The 26,350-nt window shown below is 46.0% G+C and overlaps 1 protein-coding gene across 2 annotated transcripts in view; it reads right to left on the bottom strand.

The window, feature by feature from the left end:
* The window catches only part of IFNAR2 (interferon alpha and beta receptor subunit 2), a 52,989-nt gene that overhangs the window by 12,516 nt on the left and 14,123 nt on the right, over nt 1-26,350 (bottom strand). The window contains exons 8-11 of one of the 2 annotated variants that reach the window (XM_058296177.2): nt 18,343-18,466; nt 12,542-12,699; nt 9,809-9,975; nt 6,857-7,004 (exon numbers count right to left, since the gene is read on the bottom strand). In XM_058296177.2, the coding sequence (XP_058152160.1) occupies nt 6,857-7,004; nt 9,809-9,975; nt 12,542-12,699; nt 18,343-18,466 (597 nt within the window). Of the gene's footprint in view, nt 1-6,856; nt 7,005-9,808; nt 9,976-12,541; nt 12,700-18,342; nt 18,467-22,382; nt 23,205-24,234; nt 24,363-26,350 lie in introns of those variants that run through there. The other variant, XM_058296176.2, reaches the window with a different exon arrangement.

Below are 26,350 nucleotides of genomic sequence, written 5' to 3'. Positions count from 1 at the left end.
CACATGGAGAGCTGACGCAAAAAGATGATGCAACAACCACAAAAAAAGTGACACAGGGAAGCGGACTTGACTTGATGGATAAGGCATCTGCCTACCACATGGGAGGTCCATGGTTCAAACCCAAGGCCTCCTGACCTGTGTGCAGCTGGCCCCTGCACAGTGCTGATGCGCGCAAGGAGTGCCGTGCCATGCAGGGGTGTCCCCCACGTAGGGGAGCTCCATGCACACAGGGAGTGCACCCCGTGGGGAGAGCTGCCCAGCGCGAAGGAGAGTGCAGCCTGCCCAGGAGTGGCGCCGCATACACGGAGAGCTGATGTAGCGAGATGATGCAACACAAAGATACACAGATTCCTGGTGCCACTGACAAGGACAGAAGTGGACACAGAAGAACATCAAGCGAATGGACACAGAGAACTGAGAACTGGGGGCGGAGGGTAGGGGAAAGGAAGAAATAAATCTTAAAAAAAAACAAAAACAAACAGTTTATGTTTTTGAACTAATTCATTCCTGTGGGTGTGAGGCCCTTCTGACTGAACTATGTCAGTGAGGCATGACTCATGATGGGTCTCTATCCTCTTACTGGAGTTTTATAGAAATAGACAGAGAGAGACACACAGAGAAAGGAAGCTGCCATTTTTTTTACCCTACCATGTGAGAGAGGACTTGGGGATTGCTAGCAGCCAAAGCTTAAGCACAAAGCTCCCAAGAGGCTGGGCCCCCAGAGCAGCTTAAGGCTAAAGAGACACGCCATCCGCCTCATAGCCCACAGCTGGCTTCTGGGAGATGGGGAGCCTGGAGGGGAAGGCAGGGACCTTGGCGGTGGCTGGCTGCCATCTTGCTTTGCCATGTGGCAGGATGCCGGGGTCACTTGGTGAGAAAGCGTCTCTGCTGATGCCTTGATTTGGCCATTTCACAGCCTTGGAGCTGCAAGCTTTTACCCCATTATAAAAGCCAGCCCATTTCTGGTACTTTGCATCAGCAGCCCTGTGGCAAGCTAAGACAGTGGGAAAACGTCTCTTTTCACTTATACAAGGTACATCTAAGGGTTTTGAAGCAGTCAGTCGATCCTGAAGCTACACATATCACAGGGAGGGGCACATGGTAGAATTCCCTTAAAGAGCTGATGGAGAGGGCAGGGCATTCCCGACATTCCCTGCGTGGCTAACCGTCAGATGTGAACCGCGGGACGGGGGCGTGGCAAAATGGGCGCCCCGTCGCTGCCCCCCGCCAGGAAGCTCCACCTCAAGGACTGGCCCTTCTGGGAGAGCTGTGCCTGCAGCCTGGAGTGGATGGCTGAGGCCGCTTCCTCCACTATCCCACTGAGAACAGCCTGATTTACCCACTGTTTGTTCTGCTTCAAAGGGCTGGAAGCTGGGAGCCAGATGAAGACCTCTGTGGCAGTTTGATATTACTTATGAGTTTCAAAAAGAAATATTATGTTTGTAAACTGGTCTGTTTTTCTAGGCATGGTACCCTTTGATTTAAACACAAAGGCTTTACGTTCACTTGATGAAATCAAGATTAGGGCTTTGATTTGACCACGTCACTTGGGTGACTCAGTTTGATTCCCTGCCCCCTCTGTGGGCTATATAACTGGATACTCAATCAAGAAGACAGAATGAGAAACACACGTGAAGAGGAGAGGACTTTGATACTGTGGCCCTGGGTAGAGATGAGCATTCTCATGGTAGTTTCCAGCTGCCCTTGTGAAGAGAACAGAGCAGCTGAGTCCAGAAAGAAACGACCCTTCCAGCCTCCAGCTGAGATGGGAAGAAGCTGGGTCCACGGAGCCTTAAGAGGAAAAGAGGAAGGCTGAACCCTTGCAGACATCGCCCACCATCTGGTGTCAACACTTGGCAACAGACTTTGGGTGAGGAAGTAACCTTGAATTGTTCTCTTTAGGGCTTTGTAATTATAAGCTTTTACCCCAAATAAATGATCTTAAGGCAACAGATTTTTCTGGTACTTTGCATCAGCACACTTTTGGTTAATACAACCCCACAGAGGAACATAAAACATAAAAAACATTCATCTGGTTGTACTTTCCTTTCTGTCAAGAAGCAATATGAAGACTTAACACTTTGAAACTGGTCAAAGAAAGAGCCAAGAACAAAAATTGAATGTATTATTGGAAATAAGAACTAGGAGCAAGCCCTGTTCCACATCTTTAGTACTGAACTACCCCAGTTGCTCAGCTGGTCTCCGTGCTTACCTCAATAAACATTTTTAAAAAGCCTCTGTGATACAGACGTGAGGACAGAAAATGGACAGAAAAGCATTTGTCCTGGAGTGTGTCCTTGGGCGCTGTGCAGTCAGCAAAAAGTACGTTCACTCAGGAAACCTGTTCAGTGAGAGCTGGGTGTCAAGTTACCTTAGGTGGTGGGGACACTGATAGAAGACAGTCGAGATAGAGAGTCATTGATAATGGTGTATGTTAGTGTGTTTTCAGCGGTGTGAACAAAGGGATTTGAGACACATAGAAGAAGAGTATCATGGAGAAGAGATGACAGTGGAACCAGACCTGGAAGGGCTTTCTGCAGGCAAAGGAAAGCAACAATAAGCTGAAAGAATTTGAAGAAACTGCAAAGGAGGTATGCTATGCCATTGAGAGCTGGCCACCCTGGAGTGACCCCTTTTGCCTTATCTGACTGGCTCCTGAGCTGGACACCTGGTTTCTAGGGCATGTTCCCCAGTGGCACCAGCTTTCCCTGAGGACTCCTTAGCAATGACTTAGGAAAGGAGGACTTCAAAAACCTGAAATTAGGATATTCAAACTATATAGATACGCTAATATGTGTGTGTGTATATATGTATATGTGTGTATATATATATATATATATAAAATTTTATTTTTGCTCATTTTTTTTAGGAGGCACTGGGAACTGAACCCAGGACTTCCCATGTGGAGGCTGGCCCTCAACTGCTTGAGCCACATCTGCTCCCTGCTCGTTTTTGGTTTTGCTCGCTGTCTGTTCATTGCTGGCTCATTGTCTGCTTGTTTTTGCTCAGTGTTTGCTCATTTTTCTTTAGAAGGCACTGGGAACCAAACCCAGCACCTCCCATGTGGGAGGTGGGTGCTCAAATGTTTGAGCCACATCTGCTCCCTTCAAACTATATTTTATTTTTTTTCCTGGAAGGTGGTGCCAAAGTCTGCTTCTGTTTGTGCAGCTGGTGCTGCTGATTATAGTGACTGATTCTCTCACTCTTCTTTTTTTAAAGTAGTTTTTGCTTTATTGATTCCTGGACCTACCAGGGTGAGAAGTGGGCAAGGAGGAAGGCGGAGTGTATGTTTCTCTAGAACTGTCAGCTTTGTGGTGTTGCTACCGCCCTTCCAGAGGGTGTGTGGCGGCGCCAGGCTGTGGCCCGGCTGTCCTCTCCAGCCTGAGATCAGATGTGTGCGTGAGATCACAGTTCCATTATGACTCGGCAAATAGAGAATGAAGGATGTGGGTTTAAGTTCATTTGCACAGCGATCTGAATGTCCATAGTGCCTTTCTCACCGTGAGTGCCAAGCGCTGTGCGCTGTCTCACTTTTGGCCTGCGCGGTGCCCTGGTCTTCCTTCTCCCCCGTTAGAGCTGGGGAATTACAGCGGCCTCCCTTTGCCCCGCCCCGTGGACTGTAAAGTCGCTTCACTTCCTGAACCTCCCAGAGCGCTGCCTGGGCGGGGAGAGGGGCTCCTGGCTTCCCTGCGTCGGTGTCTGCCTTTCTCCTCCTGTAGAAGTGTGTGGATTTTGTAACCTTACGGCTCTGCAGGTGGAGATGCTGCCTCAGGAGTAACGCGTGCCATCAGAGGCCCTTTCAAGGAACGAGAGCATGGAAGGAAGGGGGTGGGGTCGGGGAAGGTGGACAGGGACTGATGGCTCGAGACCGAGTAAATCCAACCTCTTGCTTTGAGGCCAGTTGAAAAGAATTATTTTAGCATAATTTAGCTCCAACGGCAGGTGGCAAAGGCTGCAGGCCAGGCAACGCTCCCGAGTGCCCGACAAGGTCTTTTCCAGAGGCCTGACCTGCCGTGACCTTACCCTCTTGCTACTTGGCAGTGCCTGGGCCCCAGCGCCCGCAGCCTTGGGGTCGAGCCTTCCTGGGAGCCCTGCCCTGGGCAAGGCTGCGATGCATCCCCGCGGGGGCACGGAATGCCCGCATAAGGACTTCCCAGTGTCAGTATCCCCAGCTCTGCGAGTAGCTACTCCCCCTTGGTGATGTGGACTAGGTGGCTCATGATATACCTGGCTATGTGGGAAGGCTCCTGAAGGCAGGCAATGGAATAAATTAATTTAAAAAGTGGAAAAAAAAAAAAAAAGAGCTGATGACGGGGTGTGGTGTTTGTCTGGAGGGAAGAGGCTGGCAGGAACTTCCCGGTGCCCCCTCTTCTTCCGGCCTCCCTTGCTGACTCATGTTTAATTCACGCTCATAATGACCTTGTCGTCTTTCCGGCTCATGCCCTTGTGGGTCGGGGGAACTCTTTAGCCCAGCTCCCCTATGAACTCTTGCTTCATTCATTAGACTCAAGGGGCGGTTCCCTGTCACCCACACTTCCAGCAGGTGCTGGGTTTCCTCCTGGTGAACGCAGGGCCACGGCATGGGAGCCGTGACAGGGCGGCCCCCAGGATCTCTTCTGGCTAATGACACGTGCTCAGCTTGGGCCCTGACCTCCCGGCTCTTGAGGAAGTTCCAAGATCCTACTTATCCATTTACACTTAATTTCATATTTCAGTAGTTCTCAAATTTAGCCTGTATCAGAATTACCCGGAGGCTTACTAAAACCCTGATGGCTGGGCTCACCGCTGCCCTCCTGCTCTGGGTGATGCGCCTTTGGAGGGCAGCGCCTGGCCATCCTGGGGTCTCATGCCAGGACATTCCACAGAACACCTGACTGATGGTGAGGAGGCTCAAGGAGGCTCTCCTTAGGTACCCTGGAGGGGGCGGGGGGGACTCAGAAAGGTAAGGAGGGAGGACTCTGCCTGACACCAGGCTGGGTGCTGTGGCATAATCCATTCACCGACACCCTCAGTGTAAGGCTGCTTGACTTGCTCCCAACCCATCTGAGTGCACTGACCTAAAATGATTACTTTTAAGTTGTGTATGTTCCTAGAATAGAACTGCACAACACAAAAAGTTATCCCCAATGTAACTACATTGGGGATATGGACTACAGTTAATAGCATAATTATAATAATATTTCATCAGTTTTAACAGAGGTACCACACTAATGCAAAATGTTAACAGGGAAAACCAGGTGTGTGTATGTGTGTGAGGGAGTGGGTATGTAATAACTCTTCTTCGCACTTGATTTTTCTGGAATCCCACAATGGCTCTAGTTAAAAAAAAAGATAAGGATGATAACTAAAAATGGTAACATGAGTGCACCAAGAAAAAATTGGCGTGACAGCCTTTCCTTTTCTGGATAGGGTGACTTGTTCATAATTAATAATGTGTTAGGGACTAGTTTTCCCCAAGCTGTGTCTCTCCTAATACTGTATTCCCTTGATGCTACTTCTCTGCAAAGGTGTTGTGAGAGCAGATAATGTTGTGCAACGCTGAGTGTATATATACCATGCTAATATACAGGGCGACTTTTCTGAAAGGGGAATGCAGCACACCATCATTTCCCAAGCTCACTCGCCTATAGGACCCTTATTTTGGAAACATTCATAAATACCACAGGGCACGGGTGCAGCAGTCCTGCAGCTGGCGCTGGGCACTGGTGTCAGCTAGTGTTTGCCAAAGTCTCTCATGATGACTTTGTGGACAATAAAACAAAATAGCTTATATAATGGCACACTATATTCAGATGGATTAAACTGCCTAAAGGAAGTTAAACCAACTAGTTAAACCACTTAAAGGAAGTAAAATCCAATTAGTTAAACCATCAAAAGGAAGGTGTGTCCTAGAGCACATCAACATTTTAAGCAACAAACTGGAGAAGGATCTTAAAATTCTTCCTAGCAAGTGAGTAGATAAGACAAAGCAAAAACTGGACAATAAATAGGTTCAAGGGCAAACATCAACACTCAAGAATAAGCTAAGAAGATGAAATGTTGAATCAAACAAAAGTAATAGAAAAACATTGAGCAGAATTAAATATTTAGCCTGGCATCAAGGTTTCACTTGTATAAAGTGTGAGAGGGAAGAGACAGAAACTGAAAATGACCTGGAGATATTGCTTGATGAGAAGGGTAACGTGTGTGGCATGCCTCCTGAAGAGCTTTGTAGCTGGAGCCTGCATATAAAGAGTCGGCGTGTCCAGGCCAACTGGCACTCACCCCTCTCTCTTTTCCTCCTTCTCTTCCTCCCTCTGGGATTCTTTTAAGAAACACCAAGTGCCAAGCCATTTTGCTAGACACAGCAGTCCACATCGGATGTGGATGACGGTGTTTAGGGCCTGGTACCACATTTTAAGAGGGACCCTAAAATAAGCAGCACCATCTCAAGACAGTGCTAAGGTTTCCAAACTCCCTGTGCTGCCATGTGTGGGAAGGACCTGGAGATGCGCATCCCGGGAAGGAATGGTGAAGGGAGTGTGACAGGGCTCTCAGCCTTTGCCAGGTGGTCTCGGGAGGACCAAGGAGCCTCAGAGGGCAGAATGAGGACAACCACAGTCGGCTGAGGGAAGCTGACCTTGGATTACTCAATGGAAGACGCTCCTGTCACTCCTTCTGATCTACGGGAGGAATGAGCGAATCAGTCAGAGTTGGGGGAGCCTGTCGGGTGATGGAGGTTTCTGAACTGGGTTGGAGTTGGAGCTGGATGTAAGGGCATCTGGAAGCTTCCATCCCAGGTCCTCTGGGAGTGTCTGCCAGGTACTTAAAATGCTCAGAGATGGCAGAGGCACAGACGGTCTCCCTCATGACTCACCGTCGTCGGCTGTCTGCTCACAGACGGGCTGACTCCATCCTCCACTTTTGTTGCGATCAGGAAGAAATCCTTGAACTTGAACACAATATGTTGTCCATGGCTCCAGGTTTCTTACGGCTTCAAAGTCATACTGGGAAGTAACTTGAAACTAGCAACAAAGACAAAAACAAGAAAACACCTCTGTGGGGAAGGGATGCCACCGTTTCGTTTCACACCTACCAGCTATAATCTCTGCTGCAGGCTTAAGCCAGGAAGGAGCTCCTAGTTCATTTCTACCAGGATTTTAAGGGAAATGTCAAGGACTGATGTCACTCTGACAAATAAGCTCATTTCCTGAATTCTCTACTTTAAACTACATGCATATGCCACTTCCTTTTTAAAAAAGATAAATGGGTCACATGCCATTAGATTCAGTGTGATTTTCTTCCTAAGCCAGGAGTGCATTTCTGATGCTGGCTGCACGGGGCTCTCTTCTGAATGGCGTCTCCTCTCCTTGTGCCTCAGTTGCCTTCCTAAGCCCTTCCTCACCTAAAGGGCATGTACCACACCCTGTCAGTCTGGGGACTGGCATCAGGGACTCATCTTAGTTTAATATGGGTATAAGATACCATAATTGATCATATATTCTTGAACCTGAGGAACTAAAATTGTTCCAAGCAAAATAAAGGAAATTTAAAGTGTACACTTGCGGAGCGGGTGTAGCTCAGTGGCTGAGTGCCTGCTTCCCACAGATGAGGTCCCAGGTTCAATTCCTGGTACCTCCTAAAAGAAAAAGAAAAAAAAAAGTGCACACTGCCCATATTTCCATCATTGTTTTAGAAGAGTCCTTTGTAAAATTTGTTACGTGAATAGGAGTTTAAATCAGAAAGTGAGCATGGAATCTTTTTTTTAATATATACTTTCTGTAATTGGTTATTTTTCTTTTGGCGTTGGGGTTGTTGATGTCTTGTCCCTGTTTCTTTATTATATGAGAAGTATAAGTTCACAGAAGCTAAGAATTGGGTTATGGCTATTTAATACACTGGAGAATATGGTATAACTGCTCATAAGTAACTTTTTACAAAACCCTGGCTTTCTAGACATCTAATGCCCCTAAAACCTTACTATTCTTTTTCCTTTCCTCCAAGACTAAACTCAGAGATCCACCTTAAAACAGCAAGCAGACAAGGCTGCACAGAAGTGAAGGCACACCTCCTCAAGTCTCCTTTGTCTTTCCTATGCCCTTTTCACTTCTGGGCACCCTGCGGTTTTAGCTTCTGGCTTTCACCAGTCAGGAAGGAGTGGAATCCCCCAGTATTCCACGCTGCTCTTTCAGAGAGCTAACAGGGCGCCCTCAGGAAGAACTGCTTCCTGAAAGGGAATTCCGCCAACCAGGAATGGAGCCGCCAACCAGGAATGGAGCCGCCAACCAGGAATGGAGCCGTTTTGGGTACCAGGGAGGAAAAACTGCGGGCCACTCTGCAGGTCACGTGCCCGAGGCTGAAGTGACAGAACAAACGAGTGACCAGGTGTCCTGCTGAGGCATATTCCAGATAAGAAGCGAAATATAAAGTGAGTTCTGCACTTCATGTGCGGTCCAGGAGAGGCTCGGGCACGGGAAGCGCAGAATCAGCTCTTTCATTGGGGTAGGCTGCTCCCGCCTTGAGGGGTTGAGGGGGGTTCTTCTGTCTTATCTTTGTTTCTGAGGGCTTAGCAGAGATAATGCCATCTGATACCTGATTAAGAAACTTTATTCTGAAAGGCTTTCCAGGCAGACCCTTCCAGGAGTCTTGACAGAGCAAAATCACCTACTCTGAGAAGCAGATATTTTACCATTTAATGGAGAATTTTAGACAAGAAAAAAAAAAGAAATTTGGGGGGCAACATTGTATGTGTGTGTGTGTGTGTATATATATATATATATAAAAATCTATTCACATCATTGCTAAAACAATAAACATGGGTGACCCTTGACTCCAAACGCTTGAGAATGAAAGTGATAAAATTGATATTTAATGTGGAAGAGATAACATGTATGTCCCACAACTTACATCATACATATATGTCAGTTTAGGACGATGAATAGCTTTCAGGTCCAAAGCACTAAGGATAAGAGCAAGACTTGACCACTGGCAAATGAAAATAGCCATAACATGTCTATGTAAGGGGAAGGAAATCTCGTGAATTGTTCCAGGCAGTGGAAGAGGTTTCTTTTATTATGTCATTAAATACCTACAACAATTGTAGGTTATTATTCCCACTTTATTAACAGTTGGTTATTATGCCCAGTTTAATAATGAAGTAGGTTATTATCGCATTTTATTAACGGAGTAGGTTGTTATGCCCATTTTGCAGGCCTGAGGAGTCTGAGGTGGCCAATGTGACCAGAGCTCCATGTGGCAGAACCAGCATTCCAACCAGATCTTTTGGCTCCTATGTTTTTAAAGGAATTGTCTCCTGAAGAGAAGAACAGTGGGAAAAAGTAGGGTCAGGACGAAAGAACGTGACACTGTTCATCCACATTTCGGAGGTGGGGTTACCTTGACCATGGTCTTGACTGACCTATGGTTTAGGGCACAGGGATTGATGCCTTGAAAGAGTCGTCATGCAGCTATCCCTGCTCTGACTCCAAATTCCCCCAGCCAACTGCTCACTCAGTTCTGCTTTCTGCAGTTTTTCCTCATGGAGAGAAAGCTCTGCTCTCACTATGCACTAGCACCCTGGAAGTCTGCTCTACATATTTGTCTTGTGCATCTGGGAAGCCTGAGCCTGAGCCAGAGCAACTGGTCATTCCTCAGATTGGAAGGCTTCTAGCTTTCAGAGGATCAGGCCTCAGATCCACTGGGCCACCTTGCAAGACCCGGCCTGGAATGAACTCCTGGCTTCCTCTCTCCATTGTCATGACTTTAGACTAAAACAGACTGAAGAACATGGGAGCCTAAATCTGAAATGCATATGATTAGCCAAGCTTACCTTTTTGTCAGTGCCATTTTTCCAGTATTGCACATTATAAGTCCATGAGTTATAAATATTCTTCATGGTCCATGTTTCAGGTTCATTTTCAATTTTGGGGGCTGAGAAATGCATATATAAAGAATCAGCAAGCGTTTCTACTTGCATTCCAGGAGGACCAATAACAGCTAAGTACAAGAACAAAGCAAAATGACAATTTTAAAAAATCACATTAAAAACAAATTTCTCTTCAACATTGAAATTTCTCAGCTGTGCAGAAAAATCAGTCTACTGAAGTGCACTGTTATTCTGTGATACACAATTACTATGACTTTGATATGGCTAAAATGGATAGGCAGGTGTCTTCTTTTTAAAAAAATCTGATGATCTTTGTCTTTATTAATTTAGTCCACTTACATTTATTGTGCTTTCTGATATATCTGGAATTATTCCAATCACATTATTTTGTGTTTTCTGTAAAAACTGCTTCATTTCTCTCTCTCTTAAAAAATTTCCTTTTTGTTTCTTTTATTGCATTAGAAGATACAGATGATATTGGTATTATTTTTAGAGAATGTCCTTTAATGTTTAACATATATAATTGGCATCATACATTTCTCTAACAAAGTCTAAAGCTACCCTTCTCCTGAATACTCTTTTCCCATATATTCATGTAGCTGGTTCCTTCACATTATCTGGGTCTCTATTCAAATGCCATTTCCACAGAGACTGTCTCTTAATAGCAGTTCCATCACTTTCTGTCCCATTACCTTGCTTTAGTTTTGAGAGCCACAGTCACTATCTGTCATAAACTATGTATATATTTGTTAATACCTGTTGTGGTAGGTTGAATTATGTATCTTATCCTATTGCTGTGGGTGTGAACCCATTGTAAAAATGACCTTTTGAAGATGTTATTTTTAGTTAAGATGTTGCCAAATGAATCAGGAATGGGCCTTGATTCTATTGCTGGAGGTCTTAAAAAAGACAAAGTCACAGGGAGGGGCTAGAAGCAATTGGAAAACAAAGGAGAGGACACTGCCATATGACGGGAAAGTCAAGGAACCCAAGGACCTCGGGTCAGCCAGAAGGCTTCTGACCCTGGGAGGAGGCAAACCTTCTAGGCTCTGAAATCATGAGAAAATAAATTCCTGCTGTTAACATTCCATTGTGGGTATTTGTCATAGCATCCATAAAACAAAAACACGTGTCTTCCCCATTAGAGTATATACCTCAAGAGGGTAGGGATTTTGTCTTGTTCATTGTTGCAGCTTCAGAACTGATAGTACCTGGCATATAGTAGGTACTGCTCAATAATAATTGCTGAATGGGTAACTGTACTTTTGAGTTATAGCTTGTATTCTCCTCTGGCTGTTGTTATTGATCTGGGACCGCTAATGGGCCTACTTCTAGCACTCGACCCATTTTTAATCTGTGGGTAGTTGAAAACCAAATAATAAAACTTAACAGATTTTTTCCAGAAATGTGTAAATATCTTCAGCATAATGTCTTGATGTACTTTCCTATCGCTAAAATGTATAAACTTTAAGAGGCAGTATAGAGTAGTGGTGGCTTAAGAGCATGGACACAGCTGCCTGGGCGTGAATCCTGCTCTGCCACTTATTACCTGTACAACCTTTGGGCAAGCTGCATATCCATTCTGTACCTCAGTTTACTAAAAGGGAACTCCCTAGATGGGACCTAAAATAGGATTTGGAACTAGTCAGGACCAGGAAAAGTCAGTTAGCAATTACTGATCTCTCTATCAGTATCTCTACTATGTTTTGGAGGCTTGACTATTGTTATGTAAAGCTGTTTGTATTTTTTAGTTCATTTTTTTTAGTTTTCATGAATATATCTTTATAAAAGTTAGTATAAATTGGATAATTTCTGATTCCAGAAATAAAGAGTTTTTGTCAAAGCCTCTCCCAGGCAGCAGGGTACTCTAGCCTCATTTTCTACCAGTGAAGGTAAAATTGTGGGAGCTACAGGGGTCCAGAGCTGGGGACTCTGGGTATAAAGACCCCTCCCCATGTAGAGACACTCCTTCTGGCCTCTGCTTACTCTTTGGAGCTCTGAACTTGAGTTCTGTAAAGAGGTTCTTTTAACCCATTACCCTCTTTACTTCCTCATTTGCAATATGGTGGTTTAATTTGTTTTAAATTCATAAAATTCTAATTATATTAATCTCATGACCTATGGAGGGTCCCCATGACCCTCCAAATCTAACTCGGAAGACTTCATTTCGATGCTTACTGGCCAGCCTGACCCAACTGTCTGCCAACAGCTCATGTTGTAGCCAGTCCCTCAGTGCTTTGTTCTGGGCAAGCTGGCTATCTGCATCTGGTCTCTCTGTCTCCAAATTATTACCCAAGGTGGCCACATGCCTAGAAGAACCTTCTGCCTACAGTGTCATATTTCTTGAAGTCATATTTCAAATGGAAATCCCCCCAGAAAATTTATCACCTGAATTCTTCCAGTTCTTCCTGTTAACAGGGTTAGCCTCAACTCATTCTCACCCTTGAGGTAGTAAAGTTATTAAATTTATATCTAAGTATTTTATTGCAGATATACCTTTCCTTTTCTGTCTCTTCCATAAACTCCTTTAAGGCGATAGCCCTCTTTTCGCAACTTGTACAAGTCCATCCACTTTGCAGGCACTTAAGAAATGCCTGTTGATGGACTAACCAGTGAGGGAAAAACACCCAGGCAAGATGATGACACTATAGTCAAATGGAAAACAAAATAGCTTACTGTCATCCACAGGACAAAAGGTGATGTTTACCCAGTCTGAGTGCTCGTCTGCAGATTCAGTCCTGACTCTCAAGGTGTGGTCACCATATTTGGAAAGACTTGAGAAGTCACATTCTGTCAAGGCAGTACTCTTGCATGTATCTTGAAATCCCCTATAGCTACAAAACCAGAAAAATAAAATCATGAGATTTCTAGTTCTGGGCCCTCTGAGGCTAATGGGCCCTTTATTTTGTACTACTACCAAAGATGGGGGGACAATGAGAAAAAACCTAAGCTGATTCTTAATCATCAACTTGGCGAAAATATAAATATTTGTATCAGCATTTTCCAAACGGTGCTCCTCAGAACCCTAATGAGCCTTGAGAAATTATAAGGTGCTTCAAAAATAATCTATCCCATGGTTAAATAATTTGGGGGACAAACTGGGTTAAACATAGTTACATAGGTTTCTTCTCAGAGACTTGAACATCCTAATGAGCATGGTCCATAAAGGGGTTGAGTATTTCACATTTTTTTAAAAGAAGTTTGTACATGGGAAGCAGGCGCTCAACCATTAAGTCATATCTGCTCCCCAATAAGAGTTGTTTTTTGTTTGTTTGTTTGTTTTTTAGGAGTATTGGGGATTGAACCTGGGACCTTGTACATGGGAAGGAGGTGCTCAACCACTGAGTTACATCCGTTCCCCCATATTTTTTATCAAGAAAATTTCATTCTTTGATTATGAATTTCTAAGAGCAGTGGAACATTTAGCAAATATTGACATATATAGATTAACCAAAATAAGTATACTGTAATGATTTCAAATAATATCCTATAAATAACTATAATGGCAATTACTCTGGAAAAAATTATAAAATGCTATGTTGATCTCAGATCTCTAGCTCCAACACCAACCACTTAAGGGAGGATGTCAGGAACTTGAAGCAGGAGGAAAAGGAAATGACTTCCTGGAACACCCACTGGGTGCTAAGCAAATTCCATCTCACTTAGCTTAAGCTCACAACAGCCTTAATTAGCTCCATCTGACCTAAGGAAGCCAAATGAGGGGTCTAACTGCCTGGTACCCAGCTGCCTTCTTCTCTTGGTGCCAAAGCCTCCTCTAAATTTAGCTGACCTTGGAGGTGACAATGAAGATGAGGGTGATAAAACAAAAGCCAACATTTACTAATAACTTTGTATCAGGCAGTGTGCTGAGAGCTTTATCATTAAATCTGCAAAACAACCCCAGGAAGGAGGAACCCTAATTAGTCCTATTTCATAGAAGAGGAATAGTCATGGAGAGCCTGAGAATCTTGCCCATCAGAACCCAGGTCTGTTTGATTTCAGAGCCCATGGCCTGAGGTTCACATTTCACCCTATTTGCACCAATGCCAAGAACAATCCCTTACAAAAGAAGGTACAAATCATTGGGATCATGCTATTTTACAAGATGGTTTTCTTCCCCCCACTTAATATACCATAAAGACTTCTCCAGTCAATTAACTCTTTATGGCTGCTAAACATTCCATCACATGGAAAATCCAAGGGTCATTTCATTAAGTGGGTTTCTCACATGTGGCCATTTCCTTTATTTAAATGAATGCAACCAATGATGGTATTTCACAAGTTGTCATGAAATACCTTCTTTTCACAGTCATTTTTATTGCATTTAAAAAAATTTTCCTCCCATGACACTGACAATACACTTTCTTTCTTTTTTAGAAGATTCCATATTAAAATCACCAATACATCCTCTCAAGTGCTCTCTGCCTCTGGCCATGCCAACACACCCATACTTTGTGCTATGCCACTGCTCATTATATATTCTAAACAAATATTTTATGGAGCCACAAGAGAATAACTGGATATTCAGGGCCCAAATTTCTTCTCCAAGCACCTGCCCAGCACACACTGTGTCTTCTCCAGCACTGCCACGCTGGGTCTATACTTCCATGCCGAGGAAACCACCTGGGGCCAGGTAATTTAGGGCTTCATAAAGTCTACATGAACTCTCATCTCAAAGATGAACAACCAAAAGCAAGCCCCTCCATTGTAACAACAAAGAAGCAAGGCACAGAACAACAGAAAACGAACAGAGCAGACAGAAAGAGAGCTAGAGGTTTGTTTTCCACAGTCAGGTCTCTAGAGCTATCAAGATTTGAGTGGAGGAAACACAGAGATTAAAATAAAATCAAGTGGCACTAGAAAATGGACCTCAGGACAAAAACGAGATGTAGAATGACCCTTCTCAGATCCTCTAGTATCCTTACCAAGTGGTGGAGGGGCTGAACCAGAGCCCTACTCTCCTTGTGAAAACCTCTGGACAAGCAAACACAGGGTACTGGTTGAATATACTATGACATATGTGCCCAGTGGACCACTGTACAGCTGTAAAAAAGAATGAGGATGTTCTCTAAAAGTGATGTGGGCTGATTTCCAGGATATATTGCTAAGTGCAAAAAAGCAAAAACCATAAAAGTATATTACACCACCTTTTGGGTAAGAAAGGGGAAATAAGAAAACATAGATATAGACCTGCTTAGTTTTGCAAACACCCATGCACAGGACACAGAAAGTACACACTAAAAACTAGTGAAGTGGGAAGCAGACTTGGCCCAGTGGTTAGGGCGTCTGTCTACGACACGGGAGGTCTGCGGTTCAAACCCCGGGCCTCCTTGACCCATGGGGAACTGGCCCACGTGCAGTGCTGATGTGCGCAAGGAGTGCCCTGCGATGCAGGGGTGTCCCCATGTAGGGGAGCCCCACGCACAAGGAGTGCGCCCCGTAAGGAGAGCCGCCGAGTGTGAAAGAAGTTCAGCCTGCCCAGGAATGGCGCCGCACACACGGAGAGCTGACACAACAAGATGACGCAACAAAAAGAGACACAGATTCCCATGCTGCTGACAACAACAGAAGCGGACAAAGAAGAACACGCAGCAAATGGACACAGAGAACAGACAGCTGGGGGGGGGCGAAGGGGAGAGAAAAAACAACAACAACAAAAAACTAGTGAAGTTAGTTACTTACAGGGTGTTGGGATGGAGGGAATGGGGTAAAGGGGACAGAGGATAGAGTGACACATCCCTGAGTAAACCTCTCCATACAGTTTGGACTTTGGAATCATATTAATGTTCTACATAATAAAAAAATAAATAAAATTAAATCGATGAGGATGGGGAGAAAAACATCAAAATGTAAACAGAAACAAATGAACCCAGCTATTTCAACGCACAGAGTTAAGTACCATGAATGGAAAATAAAAGAAGTAATCCCAAATATCACAGAACATTGACTCTAAACCCTCCATCCAAAGAAAAAAAAAATTGCAGACAAATTTTGAACCCTCTTAGTAAGTTTGTTTTTCAGAGAAGTAAAGGAACAGGAATTCTAAAATTCTGGGTATAGTAATTCCGAAACTGTTTTGGATATACTGTAAAATCGAGGAAACGAGTAGCTTTCCAGATGTTGTTGGGAGCCTGGCTCGTCTCTGTGGGAATACAATCTGGAATAGGGAAGGCAAGGAAGAATCCTGGGGGGCATAGAAAAAGTGACTCCCCAGTAGCAGTGAGCACACCTATCTTCCTGATCTTGGTTTCTAAATACGACTTCCGCAAAAAAGGAACTGGCTTCCTTGGAGAAATGGCTCATTCCAGCGCTGGGGCAGAGAAGGGACAGGATGCTGGAATAGCGTGTGCCACCTAGTAAGGATGTGCTTAAAAAAATGCTATGACTGGGTCAGCTTGAAGACGTTCCCACTGGCCAAATGTGGGACAATTTGAATGGCAAGATAAATAAGGATGAGAATGGATTATAATCCATTGAATAGAAAGGAACCCATGAGTCCTTACTGTCAATGAATAGCTAAATAAATAAAAAACGGGGAGGAAGAACGTGCTTCCTTCCAGCAGAATGTTTGGAAGGAATGACAGAAAAATCCTTATAGTAAAAACAGTAAAAATTGATTTAGGTAAAAATCATCAATGGCTGCTTAATCTAGGGTGAGGAAGTTTTATAAAGAACAGGAAATATCCCCATCATCTCCCCACAACTAATTTATTAATTGCCCAAGGAAAAAATAATATGCAGTGAAGAAACTGAACCACCTCTTAAACAAGCGATTGACATTATCATCATTATGGGAAAAATAAACATCAGGTGCCTCCAAATGTGACACCCTGAGATGGCCTGATGCTACTGGTATAGTATGAAACAGAAAAATGCATTGACTAGCTCTTATCTCATCTTGAGAAAACATCAGAGAAACCCCAAATTGAGAAATATTCTAAGGTTAACTGGGTTGTATTTTCCAAAGATATTCAGTTCGAGAAAGACCAAAAAACCCCACAAAAAACAAGAAACAAATACCTGTTTCAGATTAAAGCAGCTGAAAGAGACATGACAACTACATGCAATAGGCGATCCTGGCCTGGATCCCTGGGACAACTGACAAAACTAGAAGAGGACTACAGATTCACTAACAGTATTGTCTCAAAGTTAAAGTTCCAGAATTCGGTAACTGTAATGTGTGATATGAAATATTACCCCTGTCCTTATGAAATACACACTGAATTACTAACGGGCAAAGGGCATGATATATGAGAGAGACAGAGAATGAATGTAAAGCAGTTGAGGCAAATGTGAAAAGTCAGTGACTCTGGAGGTCGGCTCTTTGGAAGCTCCATATTTGAAATTTTGAATTTTCTGTTATCTTGGAATTACTTGGAACTAAAAAGTTAAAAAAAAAAAGCGCCAAACCTGTGGACAAAACGCTACTTTAGTCATCTTTCTGTTTCTTTCCTGACTCAAGCAGGCCTTGGAGATGTCCTGGGGGATGGAAGCTGCGAGAGTGGGAGTATGGGATGGATGGGATCAGGAACCCACCTTCCCTCCTGCCTAACGAAGGAGTGCCTGTCTCTGTATGCCTCTGAGTCACGGGGAACACTGCTGGCTCATCAGTCTTTGGCTGCCTGCTGTAAAGGTGTGTCACCTGCAGTCCAGCCTGTAGTGGAGGTGGCAGGCTGCTCAGGAAGCTGGCACAGACTCCCTGTACAAGGTCCAGGTAAACAGGACAGAAGGACAGGTGGGGGGACCCCACCCCACCATGGAGATGACTGTGGCCAGTGATACTCACTCTTCCTTCATGAGCCTCTGAGGGTTTCAGAGAGCGGGGTACGTAACAGCAGCAGCTGTCTGACTTTCAATTTCAATACCTGGCATTACCACTGACTTCAGAGAAGTCGCTCCTGTGAAGCGAACAGCATCTGATGTGTGTGGCTGCCTCTAGGGCCCTATAGAATGCCAACGACCCACACGCCGTATCATGTGCAGCCACAGAGTCACTGAGCACCTACTATGCAAATCCTCTGCAGCTCTGCGGCACTGGAGCATGCTGCTATAATTTATAGGAGGTGGGTAGGTGGTGAGACAGCCAGGGCCTACTGACTGCTTTGCATATCTGTTTTCTTGGAAAGCTTCCAGTTGCAAACTGTCGACTTCTAACAACTCTATTACTTCTAAGCTTTTTTCTCGTAAAAAACATAAATTGTGGCCCATGAGTTATATTCTAAAGAGTGCCATGTTACCACTGTAGCTAAATGCACCTACATACATGATAGAATGCTTACAAATACCAGTAGCCCTGTGATAAAGAGTCAAACCATGAATCACCACTGCAAGAAAAAATAAAAAGGAAAAGATGACCATAAGAACGTCCCATGCAGAAGAAAAAAAAAAAAACCAAGAGGAAGGACTGCTGTGGTCCAGCCCAGTGATGGGGCCACTGTCTTCCCGTGCCCTCCTGCCAAGAGCACTGCCAGACTCACCTTTGATACTGAGCTGTGTAAGTCAGATTCTCTTTGGGAAAAGCAGGTGACTCCCACTGTAGAATGTTCTTGAAATTAACTGAGTTCATCCTGACATTTTCAGGAGGCGGCACCATTCCTAAGGCTGCAAACCATAAAAGAAAAATAATTGGCAACTTTTTCCTCAAAAAGGTTGCCCCAGGAAATCATCACACCCAACATCTGTCTTAAAAGGTCAGCTGGGTGAGGGGGAGAGACACAATTTATCTGAAGAACCAGAGGAAGAAATTACCAGGGAGCCAGAGTGAAGGGTGGACACACATGGGGGAGACTTGGGTGGTGGAAAAGCCTGAGGTGGCAGAGTGGAGGCCAGGATTTTAGATCTATTTTTAGAAGCATAAAAGCTAGACTTGTTGATAAATGTGATGTGGAGAGGTGAAGGTTAATATCCAGTTCTACTTGAGCACCTGGTCCCATCCTAAGCATTTTACATTTGAGATGCTGGAGGGATTCAAGTAGGGCTGTCGGGGACACAGCTGGGTGAGTGAGCCCAGAGCACAAAAGTGGGTGAGAAAAGAGAAATTTAAAAACACAACTTCTTTTTTAATTATAAAAAAATTAAAACCTGCGCAAAAATAGAGCGAAGGGTATACTAAACCACCATCCACCTGCCATCACTCAGCTACTGCCCACAGAGATATCAAGTTGGGAGTTACCGGCCTCCAGCTGGTATTAAGAATTAAGGATTTCTGCTGAAATCCCCCAAAGGGGCAGTGTGCCCGGCAGAGGAGGGCTGTTCAGGGATGCGGCAAATGGGGCGGCTCCCAGAGGACACCCGGGAGAGGGTGCGGTCCTGGAAACTGAGGGAAGACGACCAGAAAGGAAGGGGGTGGGGGGCAGCCAAACGTTTGAACCCGGGCTGCTGGGCTGCCGGGGGGAGGTCAGAAAGCGTTCCACCGGCTTTCTTCCAGGAGCGCCTGAAGACAGCCGCGGTGGGAGGCTTTGGAAGAGAACGTCGCGAGCACCCACTCGCGGCCCCCACACGCGGGGGGCCGCGGGAGGAGAGGATGGAAGGACGCCAGGAGCCCACCCCGGGGCGGGTGACGGTCCAGGCTGCGATCCCGGGCTGGGCGGAGGCTTCCGACGGGCCGTGCGGCTTCCCCTGCCCCGAGGCCCTGGGGGCCCGACCCGGCACATCGACGCGACTCTGGGGTCCCATCAGGGGGCGCCCACCCGGCCGCTCCCCGCCACCCTGGAGCGCGCGCCTTGGGCCGGGTTCCCCGACTCCCCAGCGCCTCCCCGCCCGCGCCCCCTGCCCGCCGGCGCCTCACCTGCCACGAGCAGGCAGCCGCCCAGCAGCCAGCCGCCGAGGCTCCGCGCCATGGCCGCGCCGCGCTCCCCGGAGCGCGCAGGGCCGCCGCGGCAGCCCCGGGCCATCCGCCCCCGCGCCGGCCCGCGAGGTCCCGGAAGCGGCCGCGGGGCGGGGCGCGCTGGGCTCCTCCCCCCGCGGGCCCGGGCTCCGCCCCTGCCGGCCCGGGCTCCTCCCCCCGCGGGCCCGGCCCCGCCCCCGGCCCCTCCCCCGCGCCCAAGCCCCACCCCCACGCGCCCTTCCCCCTCACGCCGGAGTTCCTCCGCACCGCGCGCCCAGGCTCCGACCCCGCCGATCCCGGGCCCCTTCCCCTGCGGGCCCGGGCTCCTTCCCCCGCACGCTCCTCCCTCCGCGGGCCCGGGCACTTCCCCCGCGCGCCCGGGCTCCCCCGCTCCCCGCACGCCCGAGCCCCACCCCCGCACACCCTCCCCCACGCGCCCGGGCCCCGCCCCCCGTGGACCTGGGGCTCCGCCCCCCCCCTCCGGGGCTTCCCGTCGTCCGCCTGCGTGGGTCGGGGCTGGCGGGGACCCTCCGGGGAAAACCCTCGCTCTTCCCGCCGCGTAAGTGGAAAGCCCCGGCAGGCAACCAGATTGCACAACCGCGAGCGCGGAATCCTGGTTTCGGCCCCCCCCCCCCCCAAATATTAAATGCAGGCTTTAAAAGGAGCCCACGTGTAAATAAGCTGTACTAAAACGCCAACCCGGGGCTTAGATCTGAATGGTGGAATTACGAGGGGTGGTTGGATTTTTAAAAATTTATTTTTTAAAACTCTCGTTCAATATTGCTCAAGTTTTCTCCATGGAACCTTTACAGGGCTTCCAGCATGCCCTGCTCCCATGTAGTGACTTGAAAATACTCCGTTAAACCAACCCAGCTGGAGAAGGCAGAAATGGAAGACCTAGTCGTTGGTTTGGCAGTAACTTCTTTCTCAACCAGGCTGCTGAGTGGTTTTTCTCTTTTTTTGAACTTGGGTAGTGAAGCTGGAAAACCCAGAATAGGGTAATATGCTGTGACGTCGCTGGGTGACCCTGCCAGACTCACTGCAACTTTCCCTCTGAACGTGCAAAGAGGAGGGCGCACTGTCCCCTCCGCCCCCGCAGGCCGAGGGGGAGGGCAGAGCCCGGGGTGGGGAGCTAGGCGCCAGGGAGGTCCCGGGAAGGCAGATCTGCCCCGTGTACTGCTGACGGGGAGCGGCCCAAGAAGAACGTCACCAAATGTGTATTACAAAGTACTTTTTAAATACTTTACCAACTTCCAACAGTTTAAAAAATTCTGTATGTATATATATAAAAAGACACCCACAGACATACATAGAAGCAGTCATAAAGAGGTTATCCCCCAAATTTAGAAATTGTTCAAAATGACACACTCGTCAACAGAAAAGTAGACTACCTATATGTTAAGGTCCTTTCCCTATGGAATTTCAATTATTAAATAAGCCCCCCCCAATAGCTCTCGCTTGAGTTACTTTAGAGCAATTATAAAGACAGTCAATTGAAAGCCCTTGAATTAGGATGCAGAACTTTTTTTCCCCCCTTTTGAATGGGACCAGAAGGGGCTGAGAGGGGTGCTCTTGGGGAAAGCGGAGACAGATGGGAGGGTCCTGTATCTTTATTCACCGGGGCAGCTCCTCTGCTTTGTAGCTCCTACCCCTGGGTTTTTATTCCTGGACCCAGCCCAGTCTTCTCATTTCACAAATGAAACTGAAGCTCAGAAAGGCCAAGCAAAGTGCCCAGGGTCACACAGCAAATTGGCGTCTTAAGTCAGACCTCCGAATCCTGGTCCTTGTACTCTTTGCTACATGGCATTCTAGAACTTCACATGCCGCTGTCCAGTTCCCCACTTCCCCCCCCCTGATTCACAGGAACTGTAATTACACGCAGGTCATTTGGAATCAGTGCACACACAGCACTTCCCAAATAGTCAGACAGGATCTCTAGGACTTACATGTCATATGTCTTATAAAGACCTTCAACCCCTGTGTATTTGCTCTCATTTTATAATGTTAACATATGGCACTGAGTCTATTCCTCTCCGTTCCTCTTCCCCATCTAAACACTTCCTCTGTGAGTCACCTGCCTGGTCCTGCAGTTACTTGTGCGTTGTGTGTCTGCCTTCCCCACTTGACTTGAGGAGGGCTGGAAGGGGAGGTCTGAGTTGAGCTCTGAGTGGAGGAGAGAGCAAATGATACTGAGGGTACCCAAGGTTCACTCACTGAAACATCCTGGACTACGTCCAGTTCCGCGCCACACGCCTGCTTCCTCGGGCCTGCCTCTGCGCTCCAGCTGCCCTCCCCTCTTTTTTTTTTTTTTTGGCCTGCTTTGCTGTTTTCCTGGACCCTGCTGGAACAGACAGCTCAGGGGCTCCATCTGCAAAACACTGCTGACTGCTCCTGCTGCGAACCCCGAGTTTTTTCCTTTTTTCTCCCCTCTCCCACCCTAGCCCAATTTAACTACTTCCCAGGAACAGGACAAGTCCCTGGACTGCCCGGGACAACCTCAGGGATGGGTGCTTCTTTCTCTGGGAAAATGCAGTGTCAGTGTATTAGGGCACGAGGAATCAGCTGGGAAATTTCCCTTCAAGGTATTATCACTTCGAACATGTAAACAATCTCCCGGATGGTACTATGTTTCCAGCCACCTCCCTCCTCCATGCTGGGAATTTGTATAGATGAATTGACCAGAAAGAGCTGGGGCAGCCTCTACAGTTTTCTACTCCGACCGCCAGAGAACCCTTTCAGGCCACACATGAGCATGGAAGGGGACAAGGAGAGAGGTACTGTAGGTACTTTCAAGTCCCAGTTCACAAACTATGTCTGGCCTCATCTCATTATGTAGCCATCGCCCACATCGACATCCGACTCGGAAGAGCTGCTTTTATCGGAAGGCTCTTCCGACCACTGGCACTCCACGGAGGGGACGGGGAAGGGCGGCTGCGTCCCTTCCTCGCTGGGCATCAGGCTGGATTCCATTTCGTCAGGGTCCTCCAGGTGGACGGTCTCTTCTGGAAGAGACGGTAACGTTGGCGGGACTTCTGAGTCCTCGTCGTCAATGACTCTCATAAACACAGAGTTTAAATCCACATTGAAGGTGACTCTGTCCCCAGATCCCTCAGTGGAGTTGCTGTCCTCCTCAGAAAAGGGGTCCTGGAGCGGACTCTCTCGCCTCTGGTAGGGCCCGCTTGTGCCCCCCGCCTCGCCGGGCCCCGGCCCTGGCACCGCCATCAGGGGCTCGGCCTCAGGCAGGTCAGGTTCCCCAGTGTCTGGGTCTGAGAACTGGGACTTCAGAAGAGATGAGGAGGCAGAGGCTGGACCCAGAGGCCTGCCTGTCAGTCCGTGCATGGTGTAGCCAACGACGCTTGTTCTAGGGGTTTCTTCATTATCGCTGTCACTTTCATCATCATAACTGTAATTCCACACTTTCTTCTTTCTCTTGATGCCAATGACTTCCACGGAATCCACTGCTTCTGGCAGCAGCATCTCGGGAAATATCCAGACTGACTTGTTGGAAAAATCCTTAAAAAAAAAAAAAAGAAATAGTTTCAATTCTGAGTTTTTGCTCATTATTTTTTACATACTAACACTTAACGAGATGTCACTGTATGATGATGAGGTTGGTGGTGACGATGACAACAACCACAACAAGAATATTAATATTAGTTACGGTTATAAAGTGTTGCTGTTTACCAGGCACTGTTCTTAGTGCTTTACACAGATGAAAATTCATTTTATCCCCACAACACTCTAGAAAGTAGGCTTACTATTCCTATCCCTACTTTATAGATGAGAAAATGAGGTACAGACAGGTTAGGGAACTTGCCCGAGATAGATGAATTAACAAATAAGGGGCAGAGTCTAGATTTGAAAGCAGGCACACTGCCTGCACCACTCCTGTCTACCTCTTCCCACCTCTCTGCTTCCTGCATGTTATGGAAATCTATCCATTTAGACTGGGGTTGCCCAATTCTGAATGCCAAGACATTCTTAGGAGGTGTCAGGGAAGGGAGGCCATTATACACATGATAAATGAACAAAGTAGTAACAACAATTAATCCCAAAGTCAGCAGGACTTTGAAGAAATGAGGACACCTATATGTTGTCACTGGCATCATAAATCAGCTCCTTTGAAATTTTTTTTTATAAGATAAATCTGCTTTCTGCATATGTTTCCTTGAAAGAATCCAAAATAAGGTAATCTGCATTAAAATGCCAAACAAAGCTAAGAAAGAAAAAGAAAAACAATTACAATATTCTACTGCTGAAAAATGGCTAAGGGAAAAAATGATACATTAATGATAACAGAATACTATATGATCAATAAAAATAATATGTGGACAAAGTATGAAAAGAAAACAAAATGTGTGCACACAATTCTAACTGCAAAATATATACATGTAGGGATGAAAAAGAACCCAGAGTATTATATCCCCTTGGTGTTTTTAGAGAATTCTTCTGTGAAAATATTTCAGTATTTAATAAAAATTCTCAAGTTAAAAATAAAATATAAAGAAAACAGAAAAACAACAACAAAACAAGCACTACATACCCAAACTTTTGGGAAATCCTTTCTTAAGCATATGTAACCAGTCCGTTTCAGTATTATCGTGCTGCTTATGATGGCAGTTGCTATTAAAAACAAAGCAATTATTCCTATTTTGTAGGATTCAGATGACTCTGTTGGTGTAAAAGTAAATGACGTTATTTCAAAATAAATCCAATAAACCATCACTGACAGAATAAATGCATACCAGGTTGGTGGTGGAAGGTGCCAACAATGAAGTGGAAGTTTGAAAAACCAGTTTTATCATTAAAAACAAAAGAATGACAAGGAGTCCAAATGTATATATGAAATGAAAAATGATATTGTTTCTAGAAGGAAAATTTTTTTTGACTTATGTTTTATAACTGCATTGCCCAATACTACAGTAGTATTTTTTTTTTTAAGATTTTTACTTAGTTCTCTCCCTTTCCCCCCCCATTTGTCTGTTCTCTGTGTCTATTTGCTGTGTTCTTCTTTGTTCGCTTCTGTTGTTGTCAGTGGCACAGGAATCTGTATCTCTTTTTGTTGCGTCATCTTGTTGTGTCAGTTCTCTGTGTGTGCAGTGCCATTCCTAGGCAGGCTGCACTCTTTCGCGCTGGGCGGCTCCTTACGGGGCGCACTCCATGCGCGTGGGGCTCCCCTACGCGGGGGACACCCCTGCGTGGCATGGCACTCCTTGCGCGCATCAGCACTGAGCATGGGCCAGCTCCACACGGGTCAAGGAGGCCCAGGGTTTGAACCACGGACCTCCCATGTGGTAGACGGACGCACTAACAACTGGGCCAAGTCCGCTTCCCTCGGTAGTATTATTAACTAGTCTCGCGGGGCAATTTAGATTTAAATGAATCTACATTAAATCAAATGAAGAACTCAATCCCTCATCAAATGCTCAAAACCACAGGTTCGTTTGCAGGGCAGGCAGGAAAAAGTAGAAAAGGGAAGTCTACTTTCCGGAAAAAAGCAACTGGGTATTTCTGCCGCTGGACTTCTGCCAGCCCAGAAATCTGGACTCTGCATAGATTGTCTTATCCTATTACAAGCTCCCCTTAGTTTCTTAGTCAAAATTCCTTCTTATGGAGAAGTTCAAGCTTTTGATTGAAAATAGCTTCTGTCCACCAGTCCGACTGGACTGAGAAGAAATTGGTGGTTACGTAACTAAAACCAAGCTCTCTTAAATTCTCCAAAAGATCTTTTATTGATACTACTCCTGAAACCACAGTAAGAATGGATTATGCATTTTAAAAGTCTTTAAAGGGCTAAGGAATGAAGAGACAGAAGGTCAGTGAAGACCCCTGTACCATTAGACCGGCTCAGGACTCAGGAGCCCAACTCATGCCCATCGAGAGTGGAGGAAGGACGGTCAGCGTAAAGAAATCAGATTGAGCCATGACGACACACCCTGATGACACAAAATTCTTATACACATAAAATTTACCCTCCTGAAAGGGATGCTGTAAACCAAATTGGTTTCTCTGGAGAAGCAACAGCGTAAGACTGCAATTCTGACCCATGTACCCAACTTCCTGAAGAATAAGTGGAGAGGACCAGGGATACTCTATTTACCATCCTACAATCCAAGGCCGAAAACTGCAGTTAATAGGCTGTCACTACGTTCCTTAGCTTGGGCTAGTCTCATGCGCCTGAGAGTTCTTCAAGAGAATTTTTAAATTTGGCTAGCTTGGAGTTTGATGAAAATCTAAAATATATAAAAATGTCTCTCTTGACGTCATGAGCAACTTGGCATGCCTACTCTTTTTAAATATTCCAATTTGAAAACAGAAGTCGTCTTGTAATGCAACCGAGAAAGGAGACGCTGCAATTGGATATTATCACCGTTAATCATCTTGTGTAGAAAAGACCCACCCAGCCTGGCAATACGAGATCGTCCCTGCAGAATCTGACTTCGGACAAACTTTTCTTTCTCCAGAGTCACTGTTCAGATGTTTAAAACACAACACTGGAAACCTCACAGGCAGAGGGCTGAATGTGTGTGTGTGATATCTTGTTACTATTATCTTTAGTGGGAAATAAAAAGAACTTGGTAAAAAGAAACGTATGGTGATTAACATTAGTTCTCCCGGAGCCCCTCGTCTGCACCACCATCTCCCACCTGGGTTTTTGA

This window comes from Dasypus novemcinctus, chromosome 4 (genome assembly GCF_030445035.2).
Source record: "Dasypus novemcinctus isolate mDasNov1 chromosome 4, mDasNov1.1.hap2, whole genome shotgun sequence".
Classification (NCBI taxonomy): Eukaryota; Metazoa; Chordata; class Mammalia; order Cingulata; family Dasypodidae; genus Dasypus; species Dasypus novemcinctus.
The sequence above is the reverse complement of the archived record's forward strand: the minus strand, read 5'-3'. Positions and strand labels throughout refer to the sequence as shown.